The sequence below is a fragment of the Canis lupus genome, chromosome 5 (assembly GCF_011100685.1).
Source record: "Canis lupus familiaris isolate Mischka breed German Shepherd chromosome 5, alternate assembly UU_Cfam_GSD_1.0, whole genome shotgun sequence".
Lineage (NCBI taxonomy): Eukaryota > Metazoa > Chordata > Mammalia > Carnivora > Canidae > Canis > Canis lupus.
This window is the reverse complement of record NC_049226.1, coordinates 47,632,757-47,657,657: the sequence shown is the minus strand read 5'-3', so window position 1 is coordinate 47,657,657 and position 24,901 is coordinate 47,632,757. Positions and strand designations below refer to the sequence as shown.

Sequence of the window (24,901 nt, the reverse complement as noted above, 5' to 3'; positions counted from 1 at the left end):
AATAGGAAAGTTAAAAAAAAAAAAAGATGGCTTTCTTTCCTTTAAAACTTTAATTATTAACTGGAACTGTTAGGCTTTTAAAGGATGATACATGTTATTTTTTTTAGAAAAGCAGTTGAAGAAGCAAGACACCCTGATTTACAAGGAATAACTATTTATGTTGCACAGGATTGTACAGGTAAGGAATGTATATAATTCTAATTTTTATCTGATTTTTTGGTCATACCTTTTTATTTAGATATAATTGGCATGTAACATTATATTAGTTCAGATGCACAACATAATGACTGAATATTTGTGTATATTGTGAAATGATCACCACAGTAGGTCTAATTAACATCTGTCACCATACAGTCACAAAATTCTTTTTCTTGTGATAAAATCTTTTAAGCAACTTAAAAAATAGATTTTTAAAAAAATATTTAACTCTCTTAGCATCTTTTTAAAAAAATATTTATTTATTTGAGAGAGAAAGAGAGAGTGCACGAACAGGGGAGGGGGGAGACGGAGAAGGAGAGGGGGACAAGGACAAGCAGACTCTGGGAAGAGCAGGGAGCTGACATGGGGCTTGATTCCAGGATCCCGGGGTTACTACCTGAGACCTGAGCTGAAGGCAGACACCCAACCAACTGAGCCACCCAGGTACCCCTCTTAGCAACTTTTAAATATAACAACATGATATTATGAACTGTAGTCTTCATGCTGTAAATTACATCCCCATGACTTATTAATTTTGTGGCTGGAAGCTTATACCTTTTTACCCCCTTTACCCACGTCACCCTCCTCCCCACCTAGAAACCAGCAATCTGTTCTCTAAAGGGAAAGCTCATTTGATTAAGGTATATATTATTAGTTCAGAAGAGTCAAAGATAGGGATGATCATGTGTGCACTGCCTCAGAAAAATTAGAGAATTTAAAGATTTATAAATTAGAAGCTGTTACAGAGTATTTTGGAAAAAGTAAAGTTATAGAATTGAAACATGGAAAGAACTGTTGTTGCATTTTTGTACCTTTTTTAGATTGACTATGGGAGATAGGGAAGCTGCTGAACAGAAAAATTTGATAGCCATATCCTAAATTTGGAATTTAAAGGGAGGATGCAATTTAAATTAAAGTGGGGTGCACGTAGCATAATTTATTAATCAGTTAACTGTATAAGAGCAGAAGTTTGGTTTTCTTCCAACAGGGAGTTTGAAGAAAGCTTTTTTGTTGTTGTTGAACAAAACAAAGTTTTGTTTATATTTGGTTCTACAAAATCCTCCCTTTTTCTTTCAAACTATTTCACTTAGGCTGTCACATCCATCACTCTACTCAAACTGCTCTTCTCAATAATTTAATCCTGCTAAAAATCTGGTGGTCAGTTCTCAGTCTTCACATTACATAATCTACCAGCAGCATTTGACACAGTTGACCACTTTTTTCCTCCGTGTAACGTTTTGTTTACTTTGTTTCTAGAATGCTACTTTTCAGGTTTTCCTTCTACCTTCTCCACTCCTTCACTGTCTTCTTTGCTGGTTTTCCTTATCTCGCTGATTTCTAAAATTCTATTCAGCTTTTAGACCTCATCTCTTCTACACAGATTTGAATTAACCTGGTCTCATGGCTTTACAGGACTATCTATATGCTGTCAACTCCCAAATTTATAGGATCTTTCAACCAAATCCAGACTTTTATATCTATACTGCATACTTAGCCTCCTTGCCTGCATGTTTAATAGATATCCGAAACTTAGCACGTCTAGAATTGAATTCCTGATTTTCCTATTCTTTCCCCTCCTATAGTTGTCTATAGGATGTCTTTGTAAATGGTATGTCTCTTACTCTGTTTACTTAAACCAAAACCATTCACATCACCTATGACTCCTTTTTTTCCCCTCTCCCATCTCGCATTTAACATATTAAGGAGTTCTTTTTTTTTTTTCCTAAAGATTTTATTTATTTATTCATGAGAGACAGAGGCGGGGTGGGGGGAGAGGCAGAGACACAGGCAGAGGGAAAAGCAGGCTCTATGCAGGGAGCCTGATGTGGGACTCGATCCCAGGTCTCCAGGATCAGGCCCTGGGCTGAAGGTGGCGCTAAACCGCTGAGCCACCCAGGCTGCCCAGGTGCCCTGTTTTCTAACTGTTTTATATGCTTCATCCCTTGCCCCTACAGTCTATTATCAACATAGGAACCATACTAGTAAAGGATAAGTCAAATTAGGACATTCCTTCTCTAAAAAAAGTCTTCAATAGCATGCTTTCTCACTCAAAGTAAAAATTGTAGTCTTTACAGTGGCCTTTACGAGTTCACACAGTCTGGGGTATGTGGGTGGCTCAGCAGGTTAAGCGTCTGCCTTCAGCTCATTTCACGATCCCAAGATCTTGCGATTGAGCCCCACATTGGGCTCTCTGCTTAGTGGGGAGTCTGCTTGTCCCTTATCCCAGCTCATGCTCTCTCTCACTCGCTCTGCTCTCTCAAGTAAATAAATAAATAAAATCTTAAAAAAAAAAAAAGGAATTCATGCAATCTGTCTTCATTCTCCCCCAACATTTTATTTTATCTCCTAACCTTATTTCCTATTATTTTACTCATTGCTGACTTGCCTCCAGAGACACAGGCCTTTTGTTCCTGGAATATGCTGGCTATGCTTCTGCCTTAAGGCATTTGTATTGACTGATCTTTATATCTACTGATCTTTATACTTGGAATGCTCTTCCAAGTATTGGCATTTCTTGGTTTCTTACTTTGTCTTGACTTAAATGTTATATTTTTCGTAAGGTCTTCCTTACCACCTTATTTTCACCCCCATCCTCTGCCATGCCCATTTTTCCTATCCATCTTTCTCCCTTTGTTTTTGTTCAAAGCACCCATCACCATCTGACATGTATTTTATTTGTTTCCTATTTCCTCATATTAGAGTATATAATCTATGAAGGCAGGGTTTTTCCTTTCTTTTTCTCACTTGTGAAGCCCTTATTGCTATATAGTTGATATTCACTAAGTATCTGCTGAATGTATAAGTGAGGTAGAGATTTTTTTTTTTAACTCATTGAGACCTTGATAGTGATATTAGAGATTAGATGACTGGCCAGTGGGAAGGAGGGATTGAAATAAAAATGTTTCTGAAAATCATTTTTAGATAATTTAATAAACATATTCATTATATTTTTCTCAGTTTACAGTTCTGATGTAATTGATAAACAATGCACTTCCATGGCCTCTGATAATACAGATGACAAAGCTGTTATTATTCTAATCCCTGTTAGACTTGGTGGGGAAAGAACCAACACCGACTACTTAGATTTTGTAAAGGTATGAAATAACTAATTTTTTTAAGGCAATGCTAGCTAAAATGAAAAATATAGGTTTGCAGTCTTTTTTTCTATGAAATAGATAGGGATGATTTTATAGTTGCGGATTATAAAACTTGATATTAGAGATTAAAATTTCAGTATTGCAAGATCAAATGTGATTTGAAGAGTATGGTGTTCTATGACCAAGTAAACAGCCTTTTAATTTTTTTGTAACTAATCAAGGAGACACAGATGTAGCAATAATTATAATCTGTACTATGTCTACAGTTCCCATTATCCCTATTTATGATTGTTAAAAATATGTACTTTTGTTTATTTATAAAACCCATATTAAACTATTTTGAGATAATAATTGGAATAAACTGAGTTTTCTATTACTGCTGTATTACCTCTTAATTTGTTTCCTGTGCCACTATAAAGTCAATAAGTGGGATGACTATTTATTTAGATAGAAATGATGAAGATAGTATGGGGAAGGTTCCGTCTTGGTTTTCTTTATATTAACCAGTTAAAAATCTGTTCTAATTGAGAACACACAATTTTTTTTTCCAGATGAATTTGTCTAATTATGTTACCTTGTTTTGGGCACCAAGGTATTCAGTTGTCACAAAACTTAAATTTTTTTTTTTTTTACTTCAGTGTAGTTGACAGACAATGTTATATTAGTTTCAGGTGTACCACATAGTGACTCAACTTCTCTATATATCATGATGTGCTCACCACAAGGGTGGCTACCATCTGTCACCATACAATGCTCTTACAGTATCACTGACTATATTCCCTATGCTATGCCTTTTATGACTGTGACTTATTCATTCCATACCTGGAAACCTGTATCTCCATTTCCCCTTAACCCATTTCGTCCCTCTTCCCCACCTCCCTTCTCTCTTTTCTGCTTTTTGCACAAGACTTTTGAAATACTTAGTTTTGATTAAGCTTATAGGATTTATATTATTTTCTTAGTTTTAGTAAAATTTCTCATCTTTTCAAGGCCAGAGACGGAATTCCTCTCTGAATAGAGTGTTATGGCATATAGTAATCTTGAAATTTGTCTTTTATGTTTCAGTAACAGTTGTCCCTTACATGAAGCTTCACAGTCCTTGTATATATGGGGTGGAATATATATTCTCACTGTGGACTGTATTATTTCTAAAAATCTGGAGCAGCTGTTTTATGTACATGGGATATGGATGTTTGGTAGCAGGTTTGACTTTTCATAATAGTTACTAAAATTCTGTGGGCATACATGTTACTAACAATACTAATACTATAATATATTGATAACATGAATCCCCTACATAGAAGTTTTTTTTTTTTTTAGATTTTATTTATTTGACAGAGAAAGAGAGAGTGAGTGAGCATGCACATGCATGGGGAACAGCAGAGGGAGAGGGAGAAGCGCATGGGGCTTGATCCTAGGACCCTGAGATCATGACCTGAGCCAAAGGCAGACACCTGACTAAGCTACCTAGGTGCACCGAGAAGTGAGGTTTTGATTTCTAACGTCTAGCTCTTTAGTAAAGTTAATGGTAGAATGTAGGAAGTTATGATCCATTTCATCTAGTGAGTCCATTGAGGGTTTTGGGACTTGGCATGTGGCCATGTCTCAGTAGATTGTAATCAGGTCCAAACTGGATTCCCTCTGCCTTTTATATAACCATGAAAAGATTAGAAACTGAGACAATCTTGGAACTGACTTCTTTAGTCAAACCCCCATTTCTGATGAAACGGGCTGCAGATGGCTTCAAGGTATATTGCATCTAGCTGAAGGCTTTGCTACTTGGTGTATTAATATTTTTTATCAGATAGTAGGATTGCCTCATGCTCTTGAATATTTCATTGGAGGCCAAAATGTAGTGAAACAAACTATGATTAGCTGTTAAAGTGATCCTCAGTACGCAGCATGTAGGAGTTGCTCAACAAATACTTGTTAACTCTCATATTTGTATAACACTTTTAATACAGATATATCTCATTTTGCTTTCACAACAGCTAGGAACTATCTTTATAAAACAGAAAAGGCAGATGTTAAGTGGTAAGTTTAAGTTCAGACAGCAAACTGGTAACAGACCAATATTTTTGTTATTTTGATATTTTTCCCTAAAATATGGACTTTTATTTTTTTAATTTTTATTTATTTATTTAGAGAGCATGAGTGGGGGGAGGGGCAGAGGGAGAAAGAGAATCTCAAGCAGACTCCCTACTGAGCATAGAGCCTGACTCAAGCTCACGACCCTGAGATCATGACCTGAGCTGAAATCAAGAGTTGGATGTTCAACCAACTGAGCTACCCAGGTGCTCCTAAAATACGAACTTTTAAAAATGTAAAAGTCTTTTTACCAGATTAATTTATACATTTTAAATTTTCAATTATCAGCAAAAAATGATTGAAATGGCTATGGATTAATTGCAATGTGTTATGTTTGCTTAGGGGTGGTTGGGTCAAATGCCAAAACGATAACTTGTAAAGAGGCATTCACTTAGAAGTGAAAAAGTAGTGTCTAATAATCCTAAAAGAAGAATAATCTTTTTCCTCTTCTGCTGCTTCTTCCTCTTTTTTCACCTCCTCCACTGCCCCTTCTACCTCCACCACATTCCACCCTTCCCACTCCATCTTGCCCTTTCCTCCACTTCCTCCTCCTTCATTGTCAGCAGTTGTATTTTATTCCTGCCAAACCACTGTGCATTGTACTCTCTAAAGTTCACCACTCAGTTCTATTTTTCAAATTTATTAATCAAGGTAATTCCAATCTTTCAGAGATGGTACCATCCCCTGTTAGATTCTGTGAGGAGAAAGAAATTTGGTGAGGTTGGTGCTTTATCAGCTCTTAGCTCAAGACGTTTATTTATTTATTTGTTTGTTTGTTTGTTTGTTTATGTATTTATTTATAATTTAAAGGACCTGGAATGGGGAAAATCTAATATGTTCTTCTCCAGCAAGACAAATTAGGACTTTTCTTTTTGACTGATTACTTCAGTCTTATTTATTGCTTCGTGGGTACAGCTCAATAAATTCTCACTACTAGATAACTGTGAAGAAGCTTTTTTAGGAACTGAAAAATGTTTCAGTTTTCCAAAGATACAGTCTCTTATATGTAATGGCATTCTAGTTCCTAATCTGCTTCTAAGTGTTTATTGCTAAATCTGCTCTAGTCTGTTGCAAAGGAAATACAGATGTCAGGAACCAAAGTCTTTATTCTATTACTTGGAGTCATTTCTTTTTTGCTGAGGAGAATCACTGATGATTCTTGCTATATATTTTTTTTCTTTCTTTTCTTGGCTATGAGAGACTTAGAACTTTCACTTCTTCATGGCTTTCTCTGTCAGAAACCTTGTGTGTCAGCTGATCAGATTGCCTCAGGTTGAAGTAAGGCACTCTTGATCAAAATATTTTTATTTGAAGGGAAAGGAATAGAATAATAGACTTAATGGAATAATAATAAAAATTGAATAATAACATTTATTTATTTTGTGTATAATTTCACCTTAATTTATTTGTTAGCTCTAAAATTTTTTTAAAGGTTTTATTTATTTATTGTTGAGAGAGAGAGAGAGAGAGAGAGAGAGAGAGAGAGAGTCAGAGACACATGCAGAGGGAGAAGCAGCTTCCATGCTGGGAGCCTGACGTGGGACTCGATCCCCGGTCTCCAGGATCACGCCCAGGGCCGAGGGCAGGCACTAAACTGCTGAGCCACCCGGGCTGCCCTCTAAAAATTGTTTTTAAAGATTTTATTTATTCATGTGTGAGAGAAAGAGAGAGAGAGAGAGAGAGAGAGGCAGAGACATAGGCAGAGGGAGAAGCAAGCTCCTTGAGGGGAGCCTGATGTAGGACTCGGTCCCAGGACCCCGGGACTATGCCCGGAGCCAAAGGCAGACACTCAGCTACTGAGCCATCTGGGCATCCCTGTTAGCTCTAAAATTTTAACTTATAATATGCCTTCTTTGTTTTATTTAACTTTTTTAGTTGCAGTTCTCCTTTCCAAAAAAACCCTCTATGATATTTTCACATGACTGAAAATCTATAGTTGTTTTTTGCTCTAAAGAGTTATTTGGAACAGTGAGGACCTGGAAACAACTATTCATAATGGAGATTTTGGAGCACATTTTGCTATTTTCATAAAATTGAATATTTTACAGCCATTAAATATTGTACTAGTGATCTATATTTATTGATAGAAAAATATGTTTACAACATGAGTGACCAAAGTTATAGCAGCATAGGTAGTGTGATGCCACATACATAGAATTGTATTCGTAAATCTCTATGTGAATATAATTAACATCGATTGAGTTCAAGAAGGTATTCCCCAAATATTAATAATGATGAGCTCTGAGTGTTGGGGTTTTGAGAACTTGTTAGTTTTTGAATTTATTCTTATTATTTTTAATTTTTGTTGTTAGTTTTTTTTTTTTTTAATTATTTAATCTCAGCACCCAGTACAGTATGGGGCTGAATTGATGACCCTGAGATTGCATGCTCTTCTGACTGAGCCACCCAGGCACTCAGGAAATTTTACTTCTTTTTAAAAATAGACTCCATGCCAAGTGCAGAACCCAGTTCAGGGCTTCAATTGAGGACTCTGAGATCAAAACCTGAGCTGAGATCAAGAGTTGGATGCTTAACTCACTGAGCCATGAAGGTCCTCCCAATTTTTACTTTTTAATATATATTCTATGTATATTTTTGTAATAACCACATATCATTATTTTTTAAAGATATATTCTTTTATTTTAGAGAGAGTGTGTGTGTATGCTTGGGCGGTGAGGGGCAGAGGAAGAGGGAGAGGGATACAGAGACTCTCAATCGGACTCTGTCCTGAGCATGAAGCCTAATGTGGGGCTCTATTTCACAACCTTGAGATCATAACCTGAGTGGAAACAAAAAGTCGGGTGTTTAACTGACTGTGCTACTCAGGCACCTCCAAACACATATTCTTTTTAAGAACATCTTTTTAATTAAAAAAAAAAATGCTCCATGGTTTGATTACTTATTAAAGGGAAAAAAGCATTAGTTCATATACTTTATTTATTTTAAGAGAGAGAGAACAAGCAGTGGAAGGGGCAGAGGGAGAGGGAGAGAGAGAGAATCAGAAGCAGACTCACTGCTGAGTGTGGAGCCCAGTGCAGGGCTCCATGTCACAACCCTAAGATTATGGGCTGAGCCGAAACCAAGAGTTGGCTGCTTAACCAACTGAGCCACGCAGGTGCCCTATATACTTTTTATTTTTATATCTTCTAGATTTCAAAACATCCTATCATTTAAGAGAAGGAAATTTTTTTTAAAAGATTTTATTTATTTATTTATGAGAGACACAGAGAGAGAGGCAGAAGGAGAAGCAGGCTCCATGCAGGGAGCCTGACACGGGACTCGATCCCAGAACTCCAGGATCACACCCTGGGCCGAAGGCGACGTTAAACCGCTGAGCCACCAAGGCTGCCCAAGAGAAGGAAAATTTAACTATTATTTAATACTTCTAGGGTTTTATAATGTATATTTATCATATAAATATGATTATTAGTGTTTTCTAACTTTATAATATGTTCTAAATATACATATATATGCATAATATAAACTAAACTATTGACAAGACTTTATGTAATTCAACTGGATGTTTTCTAAAAGGTATAGAATTATTGGGGCATCTGGGTGGCTCGGTTGAGTACAGGGTTCTTGGTTTCAGCTCAGGTCATACCTCTGCATTGTGAGATCAAGCCCCACGTCTGGCTCTGTGCTGAGCTCAAAGTCGGCTTGGGATTTTCTCTCTCCTTCCTCCTCCTCTGCTCCTTCCCTTAAAAATCAATCAATCAATCAATCAATTAATCAATACAAACAAATAATCTTTTTAAAAAAAGGTTTAGAGTTATTTGGCCCAGCTTAAATAGAATTCTACTTAGAATAGATGCTGAGGGGCACACTAAATAATTTATTGAGGTATGCTTGATATTTTATGATTAATAAATTAAATTGACTTTAAGTACAATAGCAATTATTTTTTGCCTCAGATTAAATTGTTTTCATTTGTCTTTATGTTTATTGCAATAAATTTATGAAATAGCATAAAAATGTGTCAAGTGAATGTTGATTAGAAAAATGGTTTGTAGTTTGCGATTCTAAGACTTGAGGTTCAGTGAAAACAGGAATAAGGTCTAGGAACTATTTCTAGTATTTCAAAAAACCTGATGAAAATACTACGTTGATCATGATAAGGCTGAACCAGTTAACCGAAGGCCAAGTGTTTTGGCTTTGGCAGGAGTTTTATTGCCTTTATAAGATGACCTTATTTATTTCTGTATCTGGGACATAGTAGTTAATGTCATTGAGTGTCATGCTGATCAGAATAGTTGATTTAGTCATGTTAATGTTGAGTGATTTAAAGAAAATGGAAAATGGTACAGGAGATAAAAGGATTTTAAAATATGGAGGCATATGTAATAACAGTAAAACTGGTGGTAAAAAATCTCGGAACTTCTATACATGTTAATACTGCTAATTCGAATTTGATTGTTTTCAATAATTATCATTTGCCTCTTGAGTCTAAATCTGAATTAATTTCTTTTGGCAGGGTATTTTAAGCCTTGAATATTGTGTGGGTATTATTGGTGGCAAACCTAAGCAGTCATACTATTTTGCTGGATTTCAAGGTTAGTGGTTTAGTAAAATTTATTTCTTTATTGTTTTCTTTTAAAAGTTGGAAAGTTAATTTGGGATCATTTGGAAACAGGATGATTAACAGCAAAATGAGTACCTTATAAATTCATCAGTCCTACCATAGCCACTCATTTGTCATTTGGTCCACAACATAATTGGATTCTGTAAAATGTATGTTTAATTTCTGTTATTGCATAAACAGGCATAATTTATTGGTTTCACTATAAACTTCAGAAGACATTGCTGCCACATTCTGGCAGTTACTATTTACATATTTACTTTTTACCAGTTTTAGTGGTGCTAGTTGATGATAAAATGACAAGCAATATGTTCTTTCTGTCAGGATAAAGTAGTGCAATACATTTTTCATATGCAAACTGTAGAATATAATTGTGTGTTTGTGAAAGTAATTTTATCACCAAAAATTAAATGACAGTCTCATCACTTTATAAAAATTCTGCTTATACAAGCATATTTGATTATGCAAAAGTTAATCTGTCCTGTGCAAACCTATGTTTCAGTCAATGAATATCAGTCTGGCAAGCTGTTACTCCCAGGTTTTTTTCAGCTATTCTACATAGAAATTGGATTGTAAGCAGTGTAATAATAAGGTGTTTTTTGAATTACTTGTCTTCTGTTTTGTCCTTGTAGATGACAGTTTGATTTACATGGATCCTCATTACTGCCAATCTTTTGTAGACGTCAGCATAAAGGATTTCCCTCTTGAGGTACCATAGATAAAGAGCTGGTGCTGTTTCCTTACTATATGAAGCAAACTCTAATTATTTGGAGATGTGCTAGACAGCTATACTTTTATGGTATTACAAGTTAATAATATTTTACTGACTTATAAAACCATAATCCACACAGTGGTCAGAGGTTAAATAATTTGTTGCTGAATTTGAATTTATGACATACTTTTTTCTTTATTTATCTTTGTCTCTAACTTGTTAGGTATCCAACACCTACCAAATTAAATAATCAAGCCTCCAGGTAATTTTGTAGATAAACAGCTGAATGTTACTGAAGAATTTAAAATGTTAGGTATGGTTTAAGAAAAGAAAAAAGTAGAGGGTGGTGAGAAAAAGAAGATGATGGAGTTGGGTTAGAATGACAAAGTGACTTAAGACTATCTGCTAAATTATTTTAAGTATAATAGCTAAGTCTTAACCTCTGATTAAGTTTTTTAAGAGCTTAGTTGGGTTTCTAATATTTGTTGTAACTCTGATTTCTTTTTTTTTTTAATATTTTATTTATTTATTTGAGAGAGAGACAGAGAGCACAAGTGGGGTGGAGGAGCGGAGGGAGAGGGAAAAGCAGACTCCCCGTTCAGAAGGGAACCTGACATAGGACTTGATCCCAGGACCCGGAGATCATGACCCAAGTCGAAGGGAGATCTTTAACTAACTGAGCTACCCAGGTGCCACTGTTTTAGCTCTGATTTCTTAACATATTTTTTCCTTTATGTTGGTCGTTTGTGATCCAGTATTTTATTTTATTTTTAAATTTCATTATTATCTTAAAAAATTTATTTATTTAGCAAACTCTGTTCTTACTCTGGGGTTCGACCTCACAACCCTGAAATCAGGAGTCATGTGCTCTACCAGCCAGGCACCCCTGTGATCCAGTATTTTAATTCAGAAAATTTTGAGAGTGCATAAATAAGACATGTAATTATTACATGGTTTTTGATTCTTGTTTTCCCAGTTGTTGCTTTTACAAACTTTTCACATAATTGTAATCACTTGAATGGCATGGATCAATAATTCTCAAGGGCTTGACAAATTGGAAATATGGTTTAATACTTATTTAGTAATTGCTTCCTAGCTAATATTGATATCTAGTAGTATTTAAAGGATAGATTATGAAAATAAACTTTAAGATTAAAATCCGGTTTGAAAGATACATTATAAAACAGCCTAGCATTCTTTGTAAACTATACCTGAACTAAAAGTAAAAGTAGATTGAGGCCAGAAGTAAGGTTTGTTTTCTGTTTTTTTCCTTCATAGTATCTTTCATGTAAATCTTAATAAATATTTCTAGTTGACTGATACTGTGGGAGGCACAGAATTGTGCTAAAACCATGTTGCAGTTCTCTTTCAACTACGTGGTGATTTTGTGGCACCTATGTCTGACTTACATTTCCAGTGTATCTGTGCCATCCATAGTAACTGCTTAAAAAAGTAGATATTTGAAACTCAGATGGAAAATTACTCATAGTGTTCTAGTATTATCTAAACTAGGCGAATTAGGGATGCCTGGCCTCTAATAGTTTAGTTTATATTATGCATATATATGTATATTTAGAACATATTATAAAGTTAGAAAACACTAACAATCATATTTATATGATAAATATACATTATAAAACCCCAGAAGTATTAAATAATAGTTAAATTTTCCTTCTCTTGGGCAGCCCTGGTGGCTCAGCGGTTTAGCGCCGCCTTCGGCCCAGGGTGTGACCCTGGAGTTCTGGGATCGAGTCCCATGTCGGGCTCCCTGCATGAAGCCTGCTTCTCCTTCTGCCTGTATCTCTGCCTCTCTCTCTGTGTATCTCTCATGAATAAATAAATACAATATATTTTTAAAAATAGGCAAATTAAAAGATTATTATTGTTGACTATTTCAACCAGTAGAGAGACTATTCATCTGATATTTTGAACGATTCCACAAAGAAACCAAATGAGTGATTATCCTGGTTATGTCTTCACTAGCAATATTAGAAAGGCTGCATGCAGCTCACTGTTGAGAGGTAGATGTAACATTTCATAGGTTCATCAATAGAACCTTGAAGTAGGATGTTGGTAGTAAGAATGGAAAAGAGGAAATGATTTTAAGAGATTTGTAAAGTTTAGTGAAGTTACATAACTTCTGAAATGTACAGAGCATTTATTTCTTATACATTAGGACACTGAGAAAGTGGGTTTAGATTTATATTTTTCAGATGCTGAGAGAGTATCTCAACCTGTCTGGGTAATTCCTCTGGACAGCTTTTCATTTTTCTGAGTTCAGGGATTTATCTTAGGCTATTTAGTGAATAGTATCATTTATTTTTCTATGAGAGTATAATATAAAAACTACAGCAAGTTGCCTTTGTACAGAAATAAAATTTTACTTTTTGCTTTTTATCATATTTTAAATTTAAAATGCTTCAAGTGGGAGGTATTTTAACTACCCTGTATATTAATTGACTGTCTTTGCCTTGTTATGTAGGTTGTGTGTATTTATAAGCTCTTGATGTTTTGCAGTTGATTGACATAATTATATGAGCATTCTAAAACTACTTTTACTTCAGTGATTAAAATTATTTTTTTTAAAGATTCTATTTATTTATTATTTGAGAGGCAGGGAGGGGCAGAAGCTGTGGGAGAGAAAAAGTCCTAAGCAGACTCCATGATGATCATGAAACCTGATGCAGGGCTCAATCACACAACCCTAAGATCATGAACTGAGCCGAAATCAGGAATCAGATGCTTAACAAGTGAGCCACCCAGGCACCCAAAATAACAACAACAACAACAACAACAATAATAACAACAACAATTATTATTATTTTAAAGACTTTATTTATTTATTCATGAGAGACACCGAGAGAGAGGTGGAGACATAGGCAGAAGGAGAAGCACGCTCCCTATAGGGAGCGTGATATGGGATTCAATCCCTCGACCCCGGGATCACGACCTGAGCTGAAGGCAGACACTCAACCACTGAGCCACCCAGGAGCCCCAAAATTATTTTTGAAAGCAACTTTTTTCGATCAATACTTGTTTTTGGTCAGGAGATGGAGAAATTAAAATCTTAGGTCTTTTACTCAATTACATGTAAGTAATTTTGAGTGAGTGTCCTGAATCCACTAAGATTATGAAAATTTAAGAAAGTAGTATGATATTTGAATATTTGAGATTGAAAAAGAGATTTAGCAGATTACATCTTTTGTTCTTATGGTATTGAATTCCTAAATATTTAGAGTTAGCTTTTAACATTTTGAAACTATATTAGACCAAGTATTCTTTTTTATTTTTTTAAAGATTTTATTAGAAGTGGGACACCTGGATGTCCCTATTATTAAGGCAATATTTTATTATTAAATATTAATATTCTAATAAGGCAGGAAAAGCCTTATTAATACACATGCTAGTCTTTTGTGATTCCTGGGCCCCCAGTTTCAAGTTTCAGATTTTAGGAAGTCCATGCAGTGGTGATTATTTTAATCTACCCTAGTAAATTTGGAGAATAGTGGCATTAAAGCTGTAAGAATGATGTGATGTAAAAAAAAAAAAAAAAAAAAAGAGTGATGTGATGTGCTTAGATGGATGAGTGAATTCATCAGTGAAAGATGTACCCTTCATGAATAACATATGTGAACTGCAGTTAGTAGGAGGTGCTTTGTTGTAAGGGTCTAAATCACCAAAATAGCATATTTGTTTCAATATTATTTGTATGTTTAGGTAATAGAATCCACTATTCCAAAAAATAAGCCTAGAACAGTACCTGGCATTTAGTAGGTGCTTAATAACTATTTGTTGAGGCAATGAATAAATTATTTGTTGAAAAATGAAATAAATAGGAATTGACTCACCTTGACTAGTTTTTTTCAGTCACATATTTCATTGTCACAGAAGTGTATCTAGTAAATACTCCCTAAAATGTGATTGTAAAGTAGAAGGTGCTACTCTTACCAATCATCAGAGTTTCAAAATTAAAAAAGAAATCATAAGTACAGGGCTCAAAGAATTATCACAAAGCAAATATAGCTGTGTAATGTCCCTTGGGAAAATATTTTAAAGTCTTAACTTGTTTGGCAACAAACAGAAATGATTCTGAATTATAAATTAATGTTGGCTTGACTTCAGAATCTTCTTGGGTGAATGAAAGAATATAATTTTAAGTTTTAATGGTATAAAATGCCTCTTTATAATATGAGTCCAAGTCCTCATATAGTAATACCCAATAGCAATTTCAGTTTTCAGTTATCAGAGATTTATATCTGTGTTTTTGTGAATAATTTAAGAAGTTCTTTGAAGGTATCAAAACAACGATGAATAACAATGTAGTGTTTGTTGTTAATATCTACAATGATTTGAGGCAATACAGTGAAACAACACTTAAGCCCATTTGGTTTAGTTTTATTGGTTCTTACATGAAAACATTAATTTAGCATAATGTAGGACATCCTTGTAGATGAGTTTAAAAAATACTTTATTGGACTCTGTATAAACCTTTGGCTCTTCTTCCTTAACTTCATGTAGTAAAAACTAAATAAACATTCCTTATTATTGGCTTTGGAAGGAGTTGAGTGACTATTTTTAAATAGCTTGTATTATGTAGAATAACTTTTTGTAAATATTACCTAGAGCTGTCTGTCCCTTATACACTAATACACTCCTGTATATCGTTAGCTAACAAATTTGTATATTTCTTCTGTGCTTTTTCAGATCTGTTTTCAATAAAACAGATAAAGCAGGTGAAAGAGTATTGAAAAAAATCCAACCAAGATAATACTTGTATTGACTCGTACTTTAGAGGCTCTAGTTTAGTTAGTTTGGATCTCACTATATAAAGTAAGTATTAGCTAAGCATTTTATAGAAGTCATAGTTTTGAAAACACATTTTTTTGGCCTATATTCACTGCCATGATAGTGGATTTGAATCTAATGTATGATTGAACTATCTACAAGGGAAAAAAAAGCAGCTTGAATTGTCACACTCAAATTGACCTCTTTTCATATCATTATGGAACATTTACATGAATCTGTGTATTTGTTTACAAAGTCTTGATATCCTTATTAAAAGGTTTTAAACATTAAACAATCTCAACACCCCCCACCCCCAGGCTTAACTGAACTTTCATAGAAATAACTAACTTGATTCTAAACCTTGTACTAGCTTATTTATGTATGTCTTTTCCAGTGGCACATTTTTCCTCCATTCTGCAAGTGTTATAAATGTATGCCACTTGACAAACATTTTTTCTTTTACAGATGACACTAATGTCACATAAAGTGGAGATTTGGTGAATTGAATGTTGGCTGTGATGTTTTGCTTTGGAGAATGGAAAGAACCATTTGCACAGGATAGACTAAAACATTATTTTAAAGCATATTTGTGAGAAAAGCTAGATGGAAAATTTTAAATTAAGTAATATCTTGTATATACTCAAGTCCATCAAATAAAACTGAATTAATCCTAAAGAACTTTTAAAATTGCAGACATTCCACTGCCCTTCTCCCAAAAAGATGTCATTTCGAAAAATGGATCCTAGCTGTACAATAGGATTTTACTGTCGAAATGTTCAGGACTTCAAACGAGCTTCTGAAGAAATCACTAAGGTACTTTTATTTAAAATATTGTATGTGTAAATAACCTAATTTTTATTAGATATAGACTGTCAGAGGACAAAAATCTGTAAATTTTTTTTTGTAAAATTTCCCCTTGAATGTTAATAAGAATATTGTGAACCAGAAAATAAAACTATTTGCAGACTCCTAACCTTTGAGACTAATGCAACCAACTAGTGACCACTTGAAAGTATCAGTGGCTCCACTAGGTGGCACTGTTGAAATAAAAATCCCTTTGCAAACTAGCCATGTGTAAGCAATTAGGTTATATTTTATTTGAAGAGGATTTTAAAAGGGCAGTACCTTAGGGGGTAGAAAAAAATTAATGAAGTATTTGATCAAGCCAAATTGTGCATTATTTCATGTTAGTCCAAGTGCTTCCTTGATTTTTTTTTTAAAGAGAAATGGTATTTTTGGATTTCTCAGAACTGCTTTATAAAATGAGCTATGTTGTTACCTTCCAATAAGCTTGTCTAATCTGATCTATTCTACTTATAGGATCTTTGAAATAGGTTTATTTAACTCTCTCTCATTACCTTTAAACTTCTGCATTTTTTGGTCTTTGAGTACTGTTAAAACATTTATAGAACCTTAAGGTCTGTTTATATTTAGTACTTTAGAAAATAAAAAAGATTACTTATTTAGGAAGTAACCATAACTGGGTAGCTGTCTTTATTAGTATCAATAGTTAGGCTGTCGTTTTATGGTAAGTAAAACCAATACCATACTCATTTTTTGTAATTTTTAACTTGAGCTCAGGTATAATAGTACCTCATTATTGCTTTATTTATTTATTTATTTTAAAAATCATTTTATTTATTTATTCACGAGAGACACAGAGAGAGAGAGAGAGAGAGGTAGAGACACAGGCAGAGGGAGAAGCAGGCTCCATACAGGGAGCCTGACGCGGGACTCGATCCCAGGTCTCCAGGATCACACCCTGGGCTAAAGGCGGCACCAAACCGCTGAGCCACCAGGGCTGCCCTCATTATTGCTTTAACTTCCAGTTAGTTAGTTAGTTTTCTTTTGGAAAATGGACCCAGCAGGTTGAAATTTGATTTTTACAATGTAAAAATAGAATGAAAAAGTTAAATAAAAAAGTTTCATATAAGCTTAGTTTACTTGACCTGCCATATAAAAGAGGAAATGTAACAGGAGCATGACAGAAAAATGAATGAGGGGAGAAAATGAGATATGTGAGAACTTTTCCTTATTCTTCATTTCTCATAGTTGTCGTCTTTTTCATTCTTTTTAACTCAGAGGACCAAGTGAATGTAACAAAATATGTCTTCTCCATCCCCCCCCTTTTATTACTTGAAGTTAGTATAATTATTTGTATATTTTTAGTTTGACAATTCTGTCTTTATAAAGTATCATGTAAAATATGTGCTAAAATATACAAATCCAGATGATACTGTAATATAGATTGATGTTGATGAACATTTCCCATTTGAAGCCCTGTTTCTGCTTCCACTAGTTTATTTTCTCTCTAGGTGAAAATAAGTGTATTTAGAACAGTAGTGTAGGATCCCTGGGTGGCGCAGCGGTTTAGCGCCTGCCTTTGGCCCAGGGTGCGATCCTGGAGACCCGGGATCGAATCCCACATCGGGCTCCTGGTGCATGGAGCCTGCTTCTCCCTCTGCCTGTGTCTCTGCCTCTCTCTCTCTCTCTCTCTCTCTCTATCATAAATAAATAAATAAATAATTAAAAAAAAAAAAACAAAACAGTAGTGTAGTCTACTCCTAGAATAGAAACCAACCAGATTATTATTACCAAATTGAAAAAACAAGATAAACAAATGAGTTGCATGTTGATATTTTCTGATTAAAACTTACAGTTTTTATGGGTTTTATATATGTATATAATATATATTTTACATATATAAGTGTATGTATGTATATATGTTACGGGTTTTACATGGGAAAGATGCTTAGAAATTATTGCTCATGATGCACCAGAGTAAAATATGCAATATTAAAGCAAAGGGAAGCCATATTGAAATGTCATTTGGAAGTACTGAGAATTTTGCCAGTCAATTAACTTTGCTTTAATAATAGTGTTGTTCTTAAGTTAATAGCTTTTTGTAGCAGTTATCAAAAACTATCTTTTTTGATTAATAACTTGATCATTTACTTTTGCTTGGAAGATTGTAAGTTAAATAGTTCTCATTTTAAAAACTGAACTTGTCATTTTTGTTAAACTTATTTTTTTCTCTTAAAAAATTAAAACAGTTTAAATTATTTGTTTTAATGTAATTTGATACAATTTATATAATAGATATAATTTCAGTTGTCTCATTTTGAAAGAAAGCTAGGTAGCCTAGATTCTTATGTTTAATTTGTAATGCTGTATGAATGAATATTCTAATGCCTTATGCTACATGACTTTTAAAATGTTAATAAAAATTGTGAAATTAATTCAGTGTTTAGCAGAGCTCAGCCCAGCAAGTATCTGAGTAACGACCATGTTGAAAGCATAAAATGACTAAGCCATAACCCCTATTTTTGAACAGGTATAAGCCTTCTGCCCTCAAGCAGCATTTATAGTCTAGGAGAGGGAATAAGACAATACATATATTACATTGAAGATGATAAGCACCCATACAAAAAATAGAAATAAATTGATAGCAGAAGGTTGGATGTTGAAATGAGAGCAATGTCACATCCAGGTCAAAGTTCTTTATTGTGATGGTGGTATTTAATTTGGGCCCTAAAATGTAGGCTGAATTTTTACTGTCTTAAGAAGAGAGAAGGTTACTTCAAGCAGAGGAAGTAAGAGCAAAGGTATTGGAAAAGGAAAACATAGAGCTTGTCTAAAGAATGGCAAACAGTATTTGTTAGGTGCCAAGGGTACATGTACAATAGGATTTCTGTCTTCTGACTGCCTAAATTAGGATCCTATATGGATGGCTTGGGAGTTTTCAGTTCTTCTTTTTAATTTTTTAAAGATTTTATTTATTTATTCATGAGAGACACAGAGAGAGAGGGGCAGAGACATAGGCAGAGGGAGATGCAGGCTCCTTGTGGGAAGCCTGATGCAGAACTCCATCTCAGGACACTGGGATCACAACCTGAGCCAAAGGCAAATGCTCAACCACTGAGCCACCCAGGTGCCCTGGGAGTCTCCAGTTCTAACAAGCCTACCAAGTAGCCCTGTACACCAAATCTGAGAACTACTGGTGTGAGACTGTGCAACCCAAAGTATGATACTTGATGTTTTTAGGTGGCACCAAGACACATATTTTAATCCATATGTATTTATTTATATTCATATTAGAAAAACATAACTGGCATATTAAACATGTAATTTCCTGTTAATTAGTGATTTGTACAAGGCTATTTAAGTTAAAAACTATAAAAAGAAAAATAATCATTGATCATAACAGAGATGGCATACATAACAAAAATAATGAAGGAGGCATATATGTGTCCACGGCTTGGGAAATACTGCTGTAGGAAACATCAAAGGATGAGGCTAGAAAAGAAAGTTGGATAATATTGTGGAAAGTCTTGAATGCCAGGCTGAAGAGGTTTGTAATTTAGCAATATGTTGATTTTATTAGTTTTTAAATTTCAAGCATACAGAAATACAGAGAATAACATAATAAATACCCATGTGCTACCATTGAGCATAAATAATTGAAGCATGTTAACCTTCCCCAACCTTATTCTCTTCCTTCCTTCAGTAGTAACTATTATTATAACTTAGTATATAATACTCATTTTAATATATCCATAAACAACATATATTGCTTTGCATGTTACTAAATTTATCATAAATGATATGTTTATATGAAAAAATATATATCCTGCAATTTGCTTTTTCATTTAGTAGTGACTTAGGAATTAGATCTATACGTCTTGGTCTAGCTTATCATAACTGCTGAATAATAATACATTTTGCAATGTATTACTTCTTATTTAAATTTTTTTGATGGTCATCTAGCTTGTTTCACTTTTCAGTTACAAATAATGTTCTTAAGAATATTCTTGTTCATATTTCTTCATTCACTTGTACTAGTTTAACTGGGTTTATTACATTAGATGCCCTAGATATACTAGAGTGGAATTGCTGGGTTACAGGGTAGGCATATTTTTAGACTTGCTAGATACTGTCAAATATTCTCCAAAGTGATCATACCAAGCAGTATATGAAAATTTCCAATGATTCACATCCTTATTAACACTTCATATTGTAAGACGTAACCAATCTCATAAACTACAAAGTATCTCTTTGTATCAGATTTTGTATCAAAGGAATCTGTAATAACCAAATAAACAGATTTCCTACATTCTCCTGCATTTCTTCCAAAAGTTTTCACATTTAGAACTTGTATATGTGTTGATATGTATCTTTTTTTTGAACATGGATAACTGCTTGTTCTTTTTTTAAAATTTTATTTATTTATTTTTTTATTTATGATAGAGAGAGAGAGAGAGAGAGAGAGGCAGAGACACAGGCAGAGGGAGAAGCAGGCTCCATGCACCGGGAGCCGGATGTGGGATTCGATTCTGGGTCTCCAGGATCGCGCCCTGGGCCAAAGGCAGGCGCCAAACCGCTGCGCCACCCAGGGGTCCCCAGTTTTTCTTTCTCAATTCTCCGTTGTCTGCTCTTCTCCTGAGTCTCTTAATGTTGGAGTGCTCCACGCTTAGTCTTCAGTTCTCATGTCTTCTTTATCTTGGTGATCTCTAGTCCTGTAGCTTTATTTATTTATTTTTTTTAAACTTTTTTTTTTTAATTTTTTATTTATTTATGATAGTCACACAGAGAGAGAGAGAGAGAGGCAGAGACACAGGCAGAGGGAGAAGCAGGCTCCATGCACCGGGAGCCCGATGTGGGATTCGATCCCGGGTCTCCAGGATCGCGCCCTGGGCCAAAGGCAGGCGCCAAACCGCTGCGCCACCCAGGGATCCCCCGTCCTGTAGCTTTAAATACCAATTATAGCCAACCAAAACCAAGATCATATCTTTAGCTCAGACCTCTCCTTCCAATTATAGATTATAGATGTCCAAATGCCATTCAACATCCCTTGTATGTCTGATGTACATTTCCAAAATCAAATTCTGATCTTCCTTTTCAAGCCTGTCCTGCTCACAATTTTCCTCATCTCACCTAAGGGCAAATTTATCCTTTTATCTGCTAAGGCCAAAAGTTTGGAGTTATCCTTACCTCCTTTCTCTCTCTCATATCCTATAACCAATTATATGTTCAGTATATATCTAGAATCAGACCACTTTTCATACCTCTACTGATACTATAATGGTCTGCAATGGCCTAATTTGTTTCTAAGCCCCCTTCCCCGGAACCTGTTATTGATTCAGCAGCCTCACTGATCTTTTTAGAACCTAAGTCAAAGCATACCACTCCTTTCCTCAGAAACCTGCATTGACTTTCCAGTTCATTTATAATTTAAAAAGTTCTTACCATATCCTCCAAGGTCCCAGATGATCTGTCCCCATGCCCTTACCCCAGCCCCTTATCTCTTACTGTACCCTTTTTCACTCTGCTTTAGTCATGTTGGCCTCCTTGTAGATGTCTAACCTAATTGTAGTGGATTTCCTCAGATATCTGCTGGACTAAGTCCTTTGCTTCCTTTAAGTCTTGGCTCAGATGTCTCCTCAGTGAGGCCTAATCTGATCACCTTATTTAAAGGTACAGTGTCCCCTTCCATTCCCTCTTACCTTGTCATTTTTTTCTTAGCACTTATTACTTTCTAATACACTATATAATTTACTTATCTATTGTATTTGTTATTACCAGTCTTTCCTAGTGGAATATAAACTTCACAAGGGCAGGAATGTTTTGTCTATTCAGATCACTGATGTATCCCAGCACATCTAGAACACTGCCTGGCCCATAGTAAGTACTTACTATGTTTGTTGAATGACTGTCTGAAGCTGGGTATGCATTGGTGAATAAGAAAGTTATGACACCTAGCTTCATGACGTTATAGTCTAAGTGGACAAGATGAACATCAAATCTACAAATAAATTTTAAAATTCCATAAAAATACAGTGTTATGGACAAGAAATATAGGAAAGGGAGTACAAAAACATTTTATAAGATATATTCATTGCATTTTCTTTAAGGTCCAGATAAAAATCTTACCTGGTCCATGAAATCTGCCCTATTTAAACCTACCACATTAAAATTAGTAAAAATCAGCAAGAGAATAATCAGGGTCCTAATTACAATGAACTTGATTGATACACTTTCATGGCTTGCTTTAAGAATGCTTCAGAACCTTAAATTGGGAGCAGATAAGATGAGCAACAGAATCTGACATGATGAAGATAGCAGAATTTCAGGTAGAGTTACAAGTATCTTTTATTTCACTGAAATGGTCAATCATGGAATCTCTGTGGATAGGGAGGCAAATGGTCTGGGAGAACTGAAAGAGGTGAAAAATTTGGAAGTCAGGTGAATATGATGAAGTCAGGTTTATTGGGTGTGTATCTAAAACAATACATACCTCTTCCATCTTCTACTTCTTTAGACTTCAGCATCTCTATGGAATAGTTCTGTTTAATCCTGTCTCTGACCTATTAACAATCTCCTCCTTCCCTCCCTCCCTCTTGCCTCTAAGTTGTTGTGTTAAATTTTTTCATGTCCTTTTTGTTCCTGCATAGTATGTAAGATATGTGATAAAAGTTTCCAGTTGTAATTGTAGATTTGTTCATTTCTCCTTCAAATTCTCTTGCTTTCTGTTTTTTTTCTATATTTTGATCCTATGTTATTAGTTATATACAAATTTAGTATTGTTAGGTCTTCCTATTTATTTTATAATCATCTGACTTTATCTCTAGTAATTTTTTTCCTTAAAATCTATTTTTGTACTTTATCTCTAGTAATTTTTTTCCTTAAAGTCTATTTTTGTACTTTGTTGTCATATATCTTAATCCTACATCTGTTTTAAATTCTACAAAGCATTTTGTTTTAAATAGTCAATATTACCCTTTTTGATGCCCTTTATTCTTTCCTGTATTATTATTTTCTCTTGGGATCATTTTGCTTCCTTCTAAAGAACTTCCTTTATGGTTTCTTTTAGTTCTGTTTGGTGATAAATTCTCTGGTTTTGTTTGACTGCAACTTTGTCTTCATTTAAAAACTGAAATAATTTCAACCTTACAGAAAAGTTGTAAATATAGTACAGATAAGTTTTTTCCTGAGCCATTTGAGAATAAGTGGCCAACATGATGCCCCATAATTGAAAAGTTGAATGTGCAATTCCTAAAGACATTCTCTTACCTAAGCACAATACAACTATCAAAATCAGGAAAGTAGCATTGTATATTATTACCATGTATCCTCAGAAACTATTTGTTTTGCTAATTGGCCCAGTATTGCTCTGTATAGCAAAAGGCTCCAGTTCAGAATATTGTGTTGTATTTATATACACTGAATCTCTTTCATTCTAGAATAGTTCCTCATCTTATCTCGACTTTTCACATGGCCTTGATATTTTCAAAGATTATGGGACATTTTTATTTTTTATTTATTTATTTTACAAGATACTTTTGATACTTTTATAGATTATCCCCTCATCTTGGGTTTCCCTGATGTTTCTTCATAATCTTTCAGGTTATGCATCTTTGTCAGGTATATCATGGAAGTGGTTCTGTATGTTCTTACTGCATCCTAATGGTTGGTACATGTTTTCAATTTGTGCCTTTACTGGTGATGTTAACTTTGATCAGTTGATTAAAGTGATATCTTCCAGGTTCCAATCTGGCTTCCACACAGTCAGTAGACCAGAGGGCCTGCCTTGATCCTGGCATGGATGCCTGTTTTGCCTAGCCTCATCTAGTGGCTGTATTAATGAACTGTTTGGGAGGGGAGGGGAAGATGAAGAGCTTGCCTTTATTATTGGAAGGATATCTTTGCTGCATAGAATTCCATTTTAGTAGTTTTTTGTTCGTATCTTAACGATACATATTCCATTGTCCTGTCATTTCCTGATGTCCCCTCTCTAAGATTTTCATTTCTCAAGACATACTTTTCTTGGCTGCTCCCTAACAGTTGCTTTATCTGTTTTTTCCATTTCTTAATGATTGTTCTTGTTGGCAGGGTTAATCTCATCAGGGTCCTCTAAATAATTACATTTCTAAAATACTTGTTTTAATTCTTTAAGTTGTAAGATATAACTGTAGATTTAAAAATCAATTTAAAAACTCCTAACATAAAATTAGTTTTATTTCATTGGACTTTTACCACATGAGTACTCTGTTTAGAAAGGAACATGGCATTACAGTTTTGTCTTAAATCCATCCAAAAAAATATTACTTAGGTAAATTATAAAAATAAAGTAAAATAAACCAAATGAAAAGAATTTGGTTACTCTATAAATGGCAATTGTATTATTCTGATTGCTTAGTCTAAAAACTTTGAATCAGGAATCCCTGGGTGGTGCAGCGGTTTAGCGCCTGCCTTTGGCCCAGGGCGCTATCCTGGAAACCCGGGATCGAATCCCATGTCGGGCTAGGAGCCTGCTTCTCCCTCTGCCTATGTCTCTGCCTCTCTCTCTCTCTCTCTCTCTGTGTGACTATCATGAATAAATAAATAAAATCTTTAAAAAAAATAAAAATAAAAACTTTGAATCATCCTGGATCCCTTACTCTC

The 24,901-nt window shown here is 34.6% G+C and overlaps 1 protein-coding gene across 6 annotated transcripts in view; it reads left to right on the top strand.

Moving 5' to 3' along the window:
- ATG4C (autophagy related 4C cysteine peptidase) overlaps positions 1-24,901 on the top strand; it is an 85,360-nt gene that overhangs the window by 49,539 nt on the left and 10,920 nt on the right. For 5 of the 6 annotated variants that reach the window (XM_038537325.1, XM_038537324.1, XM_038537322.1 and 2 more), the window contains 5 exons: positions 108-178; positions 3,157-3,293; positions 9,859-9,937; positions 10,596-10,672; positions 16,154-16,273. In XM_038537325.1, the coding sequence (XP_038393253.1) occupies positions 108-178; positions 3,157-3,293; positions 9,859-9,937; positions 10,596-10,672; positions 16,154-16,273 (484 nt within the window). The other variant, XM_038537327.1, reaches the window with a different exon arrangement.